This window comes from Eumetopias jubatus, unplaced genomic scaffold, assembly GCF_037043125.1.
Source record: "Eumetopias jubatus isolate StellerSeaLion01/CBP00866 unplaced genomic scaffold, mEumJub1_p1.0 scaffold_2, whole genome shotgun sequence".
In the NCBI taxonomy this organism is placed as follows: Eukaryota; Metazoa; Chordata; class Mammalia; order Carnivora; family Otariidae; genus Eumetopias; species Eumetopias jubatus.
In genome coordinates this window covers 36,632,025-36,645,703 of record NW_028274808.1, presented here as the reverse complement: position 1 = coordinate 36,645,703, position 13,679 = coordinate 36,632,025, and the positions used below count along the sequence as shown (strand labels likewise).

The 13,679-nt window shown below is 33.9% G+C and overlaps 1 protein-coding gene across 1 annotated transcript in view; it reads left to right on the top strand.

The window, feature by feature from the left end:
• ADAM18 (ADAM metallopeptidase domain 18) overlaps positions 1 to 4,644 on the top strand; it is a 175,822-nt gene extending 171,178 nt beyond the window's left edge. The window contains exon 19 of the mRNA XM_088021313.1: positions 4,481 to 4,644. Within this exon, the coding sequence (XP_087877439.1) occupies positions 4,481 to 4,644 (164 nt within the window). The remainder of the gene's footprint in view (positions 1 to 4,480) is intronic.
• Positions 4,645 to 13,679: the final 9,035 nt, after the last annotated feature.

The following is a 13,679-nucleotide window of genomic DNA, read 5'->3' as shown; positions in this document are numbered from 1 at the left end:
AAAACAAATAAAATATATATTATTCTGATAACAGTTCAATCTTGATCATATACAAAAACCAATATTCTTTTATTCCCCTTTTTATGTTTTTGGTGTCAAAATTTATATTTTTTATTGTGTATCCATTAAAAATTGGTGAAACTATAACTGTTTTTAATGCTTTCTGTCCTTTAACCTTTATTCTAGAGTTAACTAGTTAGCACATTATTAGGGTATTTTGAATCTGACTACATACTTATCTTTGCCAATGTGTATTTTTCATATGTTTATATGTTACTAATTAGCATTCATTTGTTTCAGCTTGAAGAAAACCTTTCAGCATTTCTTATAAGGCAGGTTTAGTGTTGATAAATTTCCTCAGCTTTTGTTTATTAAGGGAAAATCTTCATCACACCTTCAATTCACAAGGACAACTTTGCTGGTTAAAGTATTCTTAGTTGGCAGTTTCTTACTTTTAGTATTTTCAATATGTCATCCCATTCTCTCCTGGCCTGTGAGGTATCTGCTGAGAAACCCACTGATAGCCTTATGGGGATTTTCTTATCTGAGGGAGATTTTTTTCTCTTGCCTTTAAAATTCTTTCTCTTTGGTTTTAGAGAGTTTTGTTATTAATTGTCTTGGAGAAGAACAATTGATTGAAATTTTGAGGTGACCTATTTGCTTTATGAACGTGGATGTCCAAATCTCTCCCCAAGTTTGGGAATTTCTCAGCCATTATTTCTTCAAATAAGCTTTCAATTCCTTTCTCCCCCTCTTCTTCTTCCAGTAATCCAATGTGTACATTATGTATTTTCATGTTGTTCCATAACTTCCACAGGCTTTCTTGATTCTTCCTTCTTTTTTTCTTTTTGCACTTCTGATCAAATAATTTCAACTGATCTTTCTTCTAGATCACTCTTTCTTTTTTCAGCTTGTTCAGGTTTGCTGTTGAAGCTCTCTATATTGAATTATTTACTCTAGTAATTATATACTTCAGCTGTGCCCATTTCTAGTTTTTTTCTTGTTGAGCTTCTCATTTTGTTCTTATATTTATTCCTGGTATCATTAAATTGTTTATCTGTATTCTCTTATAGCTCTCTGAGTATCTTTAGAGCAGCTACTTTAAATTCTTTGTTGAGCAATTAGTTGATCACCACTGCTTTTGGGACAATTATTGGAGGTTTACTATATTCCTTTTATGGAGACATTTCTTGATTCTTCAGGATCCCTGCAGCCTTGCATAAGTGTCTATACATTTGAAGATGTGGTCATCTCTTCCACACTTTATGGAATAATTTTAAAAAGGGAAGCCTTTCACATGTGAATGGAGCACACTTGATCATGCTGTGATCCTGGGTCTAGTGATGCAAAGTACTAAGTGCACCAGCACACAGTGGCACAGGGTCCAGGGAGATGTAATGTCTTTTTGGCTGAGACCACTGGGGTCTACCTTATCAACACTTGTATGGTCCTTGTGAGCAGCCTATGGGGTCTATAGTTGCTGCAAGCATTGTTTGGGTCCTAAGTGGCACTTCGAGGACCAATAGCTAGGGGCAAGTTTAAGCAGTGTTGGTGGCTAGACCAAGTGATGTGCACACATTTAACTGTAGGGCCCAGCCTCAAGTGCCTATGTAATGGCAGAGATCAGTTGGAGACACACATGTGATCAGGCCAAGGGTAGGTAACAAGGGCCAGTGACAACTATGGGCTCATGGGAAGTTGTAGTGGCTCTGGGTGTGTTTGCTTTCATGGCTTCACACTCTGCCTCCAGGTGTGCATACTTCAGTGGAGGCAGTGATGGACCTTTGGCTAAGAGGCATACAGGTGCACAGCTGGAGGGGCTATCTTCAGGTGCACTGATAAAGTATTTGTATTTAGAATATACAAACATTTATATTAAGGATACATAAAGAATCCCTGAAACAATAAAATGCAAACAACCCTACAAAAAATAGACAAAATACTTGAATTGAAACTTCAACAAAGAGGATATATAGATGACAAATAAGCACATGTAAAAAGGCCCAGTGTCATTTTAAATGGGAAAATACAAATTAAATTCAAAATTAGATACCATTACATCTCTACAAAAATTGGTTACATTTAAAAAGCTAACTATGGTTTGAAGATAGTGTCCCATATACTGCTGTTGTAATGTAAAATTGCACAGCTTCACAGTTTCTTAAGAAGGTAAGCATTCACCTACCATATAATCTAGTCATTTCACCTTTACCCAAGAAATAGAATGCTTATGCAAATACAAAGCTTTGTATATAAATGTTTATAACAGCTTTATTTATAGTAGATAAAATCTGGAAATAACCCCAATACAAATCAACAGGTGATTGATAAACAAAGTATTGTATATCCAAACAATAGATTACGATTGAACGATAAAAAGGAATGAGCTCGTTACAAGTACCAGTGTGGATGAATTTCAACAGTACCTTATGTGAAAAAGAAAGGCAAGATTAAAAAGAATACTATCTAATTTTATATTAAATTGTAGAACATGCAAATTAATTTATAGTGAGGGAATGCAGATCAGTGGCTGCATATGTGGGGGAGTGGTAGATTGATAAGATTATAAAGGAGCAAGAGGAAACTTTAGTGGATAATGGATATATTCATTATTTTGATAGAGGTGATGATTTCATGGGTGTATACACATAACAAAACCTATCAAATCATAAATTTTAAATATGTGTATTATTATATGTCGGAAATACCTCCAAGATGTTAAAGTAACAAAATTTAAATGATAAGTGAGGCTATTCATGCTATTTTTTTGTCAAATCTCAGGCACTAGTTAAACCCATTTTATTTACTTACCAAATAAAAAATTGTAAGACTTTTACTCTAAATGGAGAAAAGCCACAGATGTCAAAAAAAACAATCTTTAAAATGTTTGTCTAAGTGGGGTATATATTTATCAATATATATTTGTCAAATCTTATCCATATGTACAGCTAAAATGTTTGCATTTTATTGTATATAAAGAATATAATTTAAAAAATAAATACCATATATATGATATATCCAATACTCCTATCCACTGCTAATGGAAATATAATTGTTATAACCATTTAGGAAAATCATTGTAAAATTTACTAATGCTTAAAATAGGTATATGCTATGAGTAAGCATTACTACTCCAAGGGCATATATCTGTTGAGAAGTATGTGTACATATGTTGACTAAAAGACATTTAGTAGAATATTCATAACAGCACTATTCATTATACTCATAATTCCAAATTACTTGAATACCCATAAGGAATAGAATGCATTAATGGCTGTTATTTCTATGCAAAGATATAGCATACAGTGGTCTGAATGAACATTTTACAACTATAAACAACAATGTGCGTAAATTCCCAAATTAGGTAATAAAGAGAGAAAAAACAGAAAAAAAGTATATCCAATATAATTCTATTTACATAAGGTTTAAAATCTGTAAACAAATTGATTCATGGTCTTAGAGACCAAAGTAGTAATTATCTTTGTGAAGGATAACAATTGGAAGAAATCAGGTTGGGAGTTCTGAGGTACTGGCAATATTATGCCTCCTGGATTTGGTGTTGGTTACATGAACGTGTTTAATTTAGAAAATTCTTAGAGCTGTATAATTATGGCATACATCCATTTCTGTTTACATGCTATACTTCAGCAAAAATTCACTAAATAAACATAATAGAAGAAATCAAGATATTTGTAAACTTTGAAAAGAAATGATTTAAAATAGCCTAAGGATTCTCTTGGATTCTGGCAGGATCTGTTTTGAGATCTGAAGACTTTTTGCTAATTCATTGCTAATATATTTATATATTGTGTACTTTTCTGAATCATGTAATGCTTTAATTTTTAAGTATAAGAAATAACAGAAGACGTTTGTCTTTCTCTGACCATCTTATTTCATTTAACATTATAGTCTCTAGTTCCATCCATATCATTGCAAATGGTAAGATTTCATTCCTTTTATGGCTGAATAATATCCCATTGCAAATATACCACATCTTTTTTTCTCTTTTTCATAGATACAAGAATAGATATAGATATGAATTTCATTTAGATGCATAAAACATGAGTCATTTAAAGATGATTTCCTTCAAGAAAAGAAACTGTGACTTGGCAAGGGTGGGGGAAGGGAGTTTTCACAGAATATTCCTTTCTAAATTTTTAACTTAAATCCTATTAATGTGTTACTTTTAAAAAACATTGATGTCATAAATATGCTGACTATAGCAAGCAGTACTCAAAACATTTATACAGTTACCATAATTAAACAAATATGCATAAAAGACAAATAAGAAATGTGACAAAAGTTCCATTGTTGTTAGGGGTTATGAGCTTCAATGTCCTTTTATTTTCCCCTGTAAGATTTGGCAATATATTAAAATTTCAATTATTTATATATATAAAAAGATTAAAGTGAAAGAAATATAAGTTTATTAAATATTTAGTGAAGCAAATATCTACTGATTTCTATGTTTTATTTCTAGATATAATTTTTATTAAAGAAGACTACAATGCACAGCAGAACAACTGGCTTATTCTGAGTTTCTACATTGTTCTGCCCTTTATCATAATATTCACTATTATGATCATAAAACGAAATGAAATGAGAAAATCATGCAACAGAGAGAATGCAGAACATGAAGGGTAAATATGACTATGCAAATAATTTATGATCTTAAATTGTACTGCTTATTGAATAAATTCATAGTTTTATATGCTTAGTGATATTCATTCCTAAGTATTTGCACTATTTTTAACCTAGTGTAAATGGCATTTTTATAATTTTGTTTTCCAATAGATTGTTGCTAGCATATTGCAGTAAATCAAAATTTTGGCTGTTCTAGAATTGTTTTCCTCACAAATATTTATAGTGTTTAGATGTTGTATTAAAACTTTCACTAATTCCTTGACCCTCACAATGTTCCTCTCTAGTCATTTCAAACACTGTGAAAAAAGTCTCTTCAGAATTCTTTGAAATTAGATACTGTTTCTTATAAATTTCTACATGCCATTTTTTCAATTTCTATTTAAATTCAATTTAATTAACATACAGTGTATTTTTAGTTTCAGAGGTAGTTTAGTGATTCATCATTTACATAAAACACCCGGTGCTCATTCCATCAAGTGCCCTCCTTAATGCCCTTCACCTGGTTACCCAATCCCCCCACCCACCTCTCCTTCAGCCAACCCTCAGTTTGTTTCTTATAGTTAAGAGTCTCTTATGGTTTGTCTCCCTGTTTTTGTCTTATTTCATTTTTCCTTCCTTTCTCCAATATTCCTCTGTTTTGCTTCTTAAATTCCACATATGAGTGAAATCATATGGTATTTGTCTTTCTCTGACTGACTTCTTTTAGCATAATACCCTCTAGTCCCATCCATGTCATTGCAAATGGCAAAATTTCATTATTTTTGATGGCTGAGTAATATTCCTGTGTGTGTGTGTGTGTGTGTGTGTGTGTGTGTACCTCATCTTGCTCAACATCATGGCATCAGGGAAATACAAATCAAAACTACATGCTATTCTTACATTTGTTATTTTCTTCTGGTGACCGGTTAACTCATTGAAAACAAAAAACCCTCATATAAGTCCTTAAACATAACATCACAAATGATGATTTTAGCTTCAAAGTAATGTTTTTGTTGAAGGATATATTACTGGTCTATTTTATGAAGAAATTTTTATCTGTACACACCTTACATGTATATTGTTCAGGGGTGATGGATCATATTCACTAAAAGAGAAAGCGACTTAATTGGCCTATCATGAAACTCTGCAGAGAAAAAAAGAAAGAATTCAAAGGTAATGATATTGAGGGGATCTGAGTAATGTGCATGCTCAATGCATCTCCACAATCCAAAAATTTCGACTGCCCCAGACTCAATAAATATCCCTTTATAAACAGTTTTAGTAGGCCTGGGATATATATCTTTAGATCTTTCATCTTGTGTATTCTATAAGTTATATATACTTGGAACCATTGAAAACATGATTTTTAACCAGTCGGAAATAAAAGTATTTCACCTTATAGATATATATTCATTTTTGTCATGTATTACCTTCTTAATTTTATAAAGGACTTTGAAGTTCAACTAACTTTGGGATATCTAGCATAGAACCATCTGTCCTGGAATCATCAGGTATTCCTTTAGGAGGGCAACCTAGGCTTGATCCTTAGAGAGTCCTATTTCCAGAGTTGTCTTAATCAATTTCTTGATATCTTATGCTACAGGTAAGAAAATCTTGACTCTGGAATACAGTCACCTCAACCTTGAGTAGAATAGTGAAAGTAAGAGAGTTGACTTATCTGGTTTTCTATTTTTGTTTATTTTCTTCATTAGTTTTCCAAAGTAATTTTTATCAATTTTTTGTTATGTTTTGGATGTCCTCTGCAAGAATGCTCTTTTGGTTCTTGCTCTCCATGACACACTCGGTCTTTGATTTGAGTGAACTTATGCAAAATTAATAGATAAAATATTGGATCTTCTTACAAAATATGGTAATCTGGATCACTTGTCTTTCTGTTCTTCATAAAAATAGTCATTGAAATGAATAAAATAACAAACTAATAAAATGTTATATTAAGTTAAACCCTGATAAAAACTAGAAGCCAGCATAGTGGTTATCAAAAAATGAGGAAAGCTCCAGCAAGGCTGGCAAAGTTGAGGAAGAATACTAGGAATAGCCTTAGTATTTCTGGACACTTCAAACAACGTGTAAACTGTGCTAGGAGGCCAATTCAAACCCAAATCTAAGACCAAGATTTCACAACAAGAGGGGTTCAATTTTACCGTATGTGAAATAGGAAATGATGATTTTGTCCAATATTGTGTTTCTTATATTTTTTTTTAATTACCAGTGAGGCTGCAAATCTTTATTTTCTTCTGGGCCATATTGTTTTTCTTTACACAGAAATTACTTTTCATATCATTTGAGCTCTTCTCCCTGTTTGTTTATATTTTATCTTTTACAGAAGTTTTATACACACACATACACATATAGTTTACTAATGCTTTTTAAAAAAGATTTTATTTATTTGAGAGAGAGCATGAGTGGGGTGAGGGGCAGAAAGAGAAGCAGACTCCCTGCCGAGCAGGGAGTCCGACGCAGGACTCCATCCCTAGACTCTGGGGTCATGATCTGAGCTGAAGGCAGGTGCCTAACTGACTGAGCCATCCAGGCACCCCTACTAATGCTTTTTTATTTATACATGAATATTCCTTCTGGATTCTTATTGAATTTATAAAGTAATTAGAGAATTGATAGCTTTGAGTATTGTGTATGTCTATCTTGGAACATGTAAAACAGGAATAAGTTCAAAAAATATCAAATGATTTTTCATCTCATAAACGGATAATTGTTGGCTTGCATTGATACATTAAATATGTGTGTGAACTATTAAAAACATACAAGAAATACACAACACAGTATGTGCAATTTTAAAAAAACATCAAAGTGAACACTTGTGTCTCCTCCAACAAATTAAGATGTAAGATATCACCAGCAACACTACCCAGTTCTGGGATCTCTTTCTAGGAAGAGTTTTAATTATTATTTTGATAATAATTGTTGTAAAATTATTATTTTGATAATAATTGTTGTAAAAAATAATTGTTGATAAAAACTGTTGTAATCTATTCATATTTTATGTTCTTTCTTGAGTCAGCTTTGGAAATTTGTGTCTTCTAGGAATATTATTTCATCAAAATATAATATTTTGTTACATAAAATTGTTCATAGTATATTTTCTTGCAATTTCTGTAGGACAGTAGTGAACTCTTGCGTTTTATTTCTGATTTTGTGTCTAATCTCTTTTCTTTTCTTAAATTTAGTTAAAGCTTTCTTAATTTTTATGCTCACCAATGCCTCTGCACTGTTTTTGGTAGAGTTATCAAAACTCTTAGTTGTCAAAATTGACCAGCATTTTTGAACATTTCGCTTGTTTTGTCAGTAATATTTCACTCTGTTGACCATTCTCTGCTTTCCTGAAATTCTTTTCTTCATTACAAGGCAGGTCTATTAAAAACAGGTTCCCTCAGTTCTTATTTTCAGTTTCTTGGGTTTTTACTTGTAGTTAGTGGGAGTGATTAAGTGACAGCTTCATTACATGCCAGACTAAAAACTGAAAGTTTGTATATACTGTTTTTTATAGTCACCTACAAATCTGTCTTTAACTCATTCTCTTTGCCTCTTTATATGGATTAGAATTACTACCTTATGTAATTTGCTTCAGGCTGAAAAATTGCTTCTATTATTTCTATTAAGGAATGTCTACTGGTAATAAATTCTCCCAAGAAGAGAAAATCTCTCTCCTAGATTTTTTTTAAATCTGTGAATATCTTTATTTGACTATCATCATGGAAACATAGTCTTGCTGGATATAAGATTCTTAGTTGACAGATTTCTTTCATTCACTATTTTCATACACCATCAAATTGTTTTTCTGTTTCCATTGTTTCTGATGAGAAGATGATAGTCTTAATGAAATTTCCTTGTAGGTGATAGTTTATTCTTACTACTTTTAAGATTATTTTTATGTCCATCTTTCAAAATTTTAACTATCATGTGTCTAGGTATGAATCTCTGTGTTTATCCTACTTGGAATTCATTGAACTTCTTTGATGTTGAATGTCTTTCATCATATTTGGGAAATTATCAGCCATTAATATTCAGATATGTACTTTTTTCTCCCATGTCTCTCTATTCTTTTTAGAATCCATTAGCTATATGCCAGGGCGCTTCATGGTGTCTACATTTATGTAAAGCTCTTCTCATTTTTTTTAATTTTTCCTCTTTTTCTTCTAAATATTTATCAGTATGGATCTGTGTTCAAGTTAGCTAAATCATCTAAAACTCAAATCTACTGCTGAGCCTTTCTTTTCTTTTTCATTTTAGTTATTGTACTTTCAACTCCATAATTTCCATTTGTTTATTTTTTTAAATTCCAATATTTTTTGTTTTCCTTTTATAAATTGAGGTATGACTGATATACAGTATTATATAGTTTTAGATGTACAACATAATTATTATATATATATATGTTGCAAAATGATCACCATAATAATTTTAGTTAATATGCATCATACAGACACACAAAATTAATTTTTTTCTTGTGATGAGAACTTTTAAGATCTAGTTTCTTTGGAACTTTAAAATATGCCATACAGTATTATTAACTACGGTCACTATATTGTACATTACATCTCCATGATGTATTTATTTATAACTGGAAGTTTGAACCTTTTGACCACTTTCTCTTTTGTTGCCCAGTCCCCAACCTCAACCTCTGGCAATGGCAAAATTTTCTTTGTTTCTATGAGCTGGTTACTTTTTGTTGTTGTAGACATTTATTTTACTTAGATTCCACATTTTCCTTCATATAAATACCCAGAAGTAAGATCGTTGGATCATATGGTAGTTTAACTTTTTAATTTTTTGAGAAATGGCCGTACTGTTTTCCATAAACGCAGCACCAACTTACATTCCCACTAACAGTGTAATTGCTTCCCTTTGTTCCTCATCCTTGCCAATAGTTGTTATTTGTTGTCCTCTCGATAATATCAATTCTAAAGTTTCATTGTAGTTTTGATTTGCATATCCCAGATGATTAATAATGTTGAGCAACGTTTCATATACCTGTTGGCCATCCATATGGCTTATTTGGAAAAAATTTTTATTCAGATTTTGTGTACGTTTTTCCAATTAAATTGTTTCTTGTTTTTCACTCTTGAGTCATATTAGTTCTTTTTATATTTGGAACATTAACCCCTTCTCAGATATATGAATTGCATCCCATTCAGTAGGCTGCCTTTTCAAGTTGTTGATGGTTTTCTTTGCTGTTTAGAAGTTATTTAGTTGTGGGGGGGCAGAGCAAGATGGTGGAGGAGTAGGAGACCTGGATTTCATCTGGTCTCAGGAATTCAGCTGGATAGGGATCAACCCATTCTGAACACCTACGAACTCAACAGGAGATGGAAGAAAAGAGTAGCAACAACTCCCTGAACAGAAAAGCGACCACTTTCTAGAAGGTAGGATGTGCGGAGAAGTGAATGTGAGGCGATATTAGGAAGGATAGACAGCAGGGGAAGGGGACTCCGTCGGCCACTTCTGGCAAGTGAAAGAGCAGTGGAGCACAAAATTGGAACATTTAGAAGTCGGCTCCGCTGAGGGATGTCGCTCCAGTGGCTAAGCAGGGGATTGGAACCCTCATGGGACAGTGTGGTCTCAGGACCCTTGGGGTCACAGAAAGACTGGGGGTAACTGAGTGCTGCAGAGCTCCCAGATATTGGAATGGGGAGGCCGGCTACAGAGACAGAGCCAAGGAATGGGATCTTAGCTTGGGGTTGCCATAAACTGTGATCAATGACACAGTCAGGCCACTGCTCCACCAGCAGGGACCCAACAAGTGGCAGATCTGAGGAGACTCCCCTTCTTCCCCTGGGAGGAGCGGCAGGGAACTGCTGGGTTTGGAGACTCTACACTGAGTCGGGTGCCAGAGATAGAAGCGCTCAATCACAGGCTGGGTGAGCACAGAGTGTGGCTGGAGACTGGGGAGATGGGAGTGATTGATTGCTTTTCTCTGGGGGCTCACTGAGGAGCAGGGCCCCGAGTTCTCGGCTCCTCCGGGGTGGAATTGGGAGGCTGCCATGTTCACTCTCGTCCTCCAAAGCTGTACCAAAAGCTTGCAGGGAACAAAAGCTCCCAAGAAGAAACCGGAGCAGATTACTTAGCCCGACAAGGGCAGGGCAATTCCGCCTCCAACAAAGACATTTGGGAACCATGGCAACAGGCCCCTCCCCCAGAAGATCAAGAACAACCAGCCAAGACCAAGTTCACTGATCAATGAAAACAGCAGAACTCGGGGGAATACTGCACATACAATTCATGGCTTTTTTATCATGATTCTTTAGGCTTTCAAAGTTAATTTTTTTAACTGTCTTTTTTTTAATTTTTCTTTTTCCCATTTTCAACCAACATTTTATCAATCTCTTTTTTAAAAAAACATATTTATTTCTCATTTTTAGAGTCATATTCTATCACTTCATAGTAGTTACCATTATTTTAGGCATATATATATCAGTTGTTCTCTCTATAAAATTTTGAGATGCAGTTTCTTCTAACAGATCAAAATATGCCCTAAATCTCTAGTGTATGGCTTTGTTCTAGTCTCCTGCCTGATCACATTCTCTCCCCCCCTTTTTTTTCCTTCCTTCCTTTCTTTTTTTTTTAATTCTATTCTTTCTTTTTTCAAACAACTTCTTATCTTATCAATTCATTTTATAAAATTTTTTATAATTTTCACCTTTACAGTCATATAACATCCCTTCATCATATCAACCCTTATTTTGTACAAATATAAGTCTTTCTTTCTATAAAATTTTGGAAGGCACTTTCTTCTAACAGACCAAAATACACCCAAAATCTAGTGTGTGGCCCTGATCTATGAACCAGCTTGATCATATTTGATCATATTCTGTATTTTTTGTTTTGTTCTGCTTTTGTTTGTTTTTATCTTTTTCTTTTTATTTTCTTTTTTCTTTCTTTCCCTTTCTTTTCCCCTGCTTTTAGGTCTTTTCTGATTTGTTTAGAGTATATTTTCTGGGGACGTTGTTACCCTGTTAGCATTTTGTTCTCTCATTCATCTATTCTCCCCTGGACAAAATAACAAGACAGAAAAAATCACCTCAACAAAAAGAACAAGCTGTAGTACCATCTGCCAGGGACCTACTCAATATGGGCATTAGTACGATGTCGGACCTAGAGTTCAGAATCATGATTTTAAAGATACTAGCTGGGCTTGAAAAAAGCATGGAAGTTACTAGAGAAACACTTTCCGGAGAAATAAAAGAACTAAAATCCAACCAAGTCGAAATAAAAAGGCTGTTAATGAGGTGCAATCAAAAACGGGGGCACTAACTGCTAGGGTAAATGAGGCAGAAGAAAGAATCAGCGATATAGAAAACCAAATGATGGAAAATAAAGAAGCTGAGAAAAAGAGAGATAAACAACTACTGGATCACAAGGGCAGAATTCAAGAGAAAAGCAATACCATAAGATGAAACAACATTAGAATAATTGGGATCCCAGAAAAGAAGAAAGAGAGAGAGGGGCAGAAGGTGCACTGGAGCAAATTATAATAGAGAACTTCCTTAATGAGGGGAAGGAAACAGGCATCAAAATCCAGGAGGCACAGAGAATCCCTCTCAAAATCAATAAAAATAGGTCAACACCCTGACATCTAATAGTAAAACTTACGAGTCTCAGAGACAAAGAGAAAGTCCTGAAAGCAGCTTGGGAGAAAAGATCAGTAATTTATAATGGTAGAAACATTAGATTGGCAACAGACCTATCCACAGAGACCTGGCAGGCCAGAAAGGACTGGTAAGATATATTCAGAGCACTAAATGAGAAAAATATGCAGCCAAGAATACGATATCCAGCTAGGCTGTCATTGAAAATAGAAGGAGAGATTAAAAGCTTCCAGGACAAACAAAAACTAAAGGAATTTGCAAACATGAAACCAGCCCTACAAGAAATATTGAAAGGGGTCCTCTAAGCAAAGAGAGAGCCTAAAAGCAACATAGACCAGAAAGGAACACAGACAATATACAGTATATATATATATATATATATATATATATATATATATATATGCAGCCATCAAAAGGAATGAGATCTTGCCATTTGCAACGACATTGATGGAACTGGAGGTTGTTATGCTGATTGAAATAAGTCAACCAGAGAAAGACACATATCATATGACTTCACTGATATGAGTAATTCTTAATCTCAGGAAACAAACTGAGGGTTGCTAGAGTGGTGGTGGGGTGGGAGAGATGCAGTGGCTGGGTGATAGACACTGGGGAGGGTATGTGCTTTGGTGAGTACTGTGAATTGTGCAAGACTGTTGAATCACAGATCTGTACCTCTGAAACAAATAATGCAATATATATTAAAAAAAAAGAAGATAGCAGAAGGGGAAGAATGAAGGGGGGGAAATCAGAGGGGGAGACAAGGCATGAGAGACAATGGACTGAAAAACAAACTGAGAGTTCTAGAGGGGAAGGGGTTCGGGGGATGGGTTAGCCTGGTGATGGGTATTAAAGAGGGCACGTTCTGCGTGGAGCACTGGGTGATATACACAGACAATGAATCACGGAACACTACATCAAAAACTAATGATGTAATGTATGGTGATTAACATAACATAATAAAAAAAAAGAAAAAGAAAAAAATCTAAAAAAAAAAAAAAAGAACAAATCATGATCCATAAGGAAATTTTGTATGTGGTCAAAATTAAAGATACCCGATTTGAAAAATACCTTGTTAAGAAGGTAAAAAGACAAGCTTCAGTCTGGTAGAATGTATTTGCAAACCATATACCCAACAAAGATTTTCTATCTATAATATATTTTAAAAGTTCAAAATCAACAGTTGAAAAAGAAATTTGGTTAGCAAAGTGCAAAGACATGAACAAAGACTTGACTGAAGAGTATATACAGATGGCAAGCAAGCACATTAAGTTACTCTTAACATAATTAGTCATTGGAGTAATGCAAATTAAAACCACAATGAGATATCACACTTTTCCCAACAGATTGACTAAGATAAAAAATAGTAATAATAGTAAGTACTGATGAAGATGTAGAAAATTAGATCACTCATACTTTGCTGGAGGAAATACA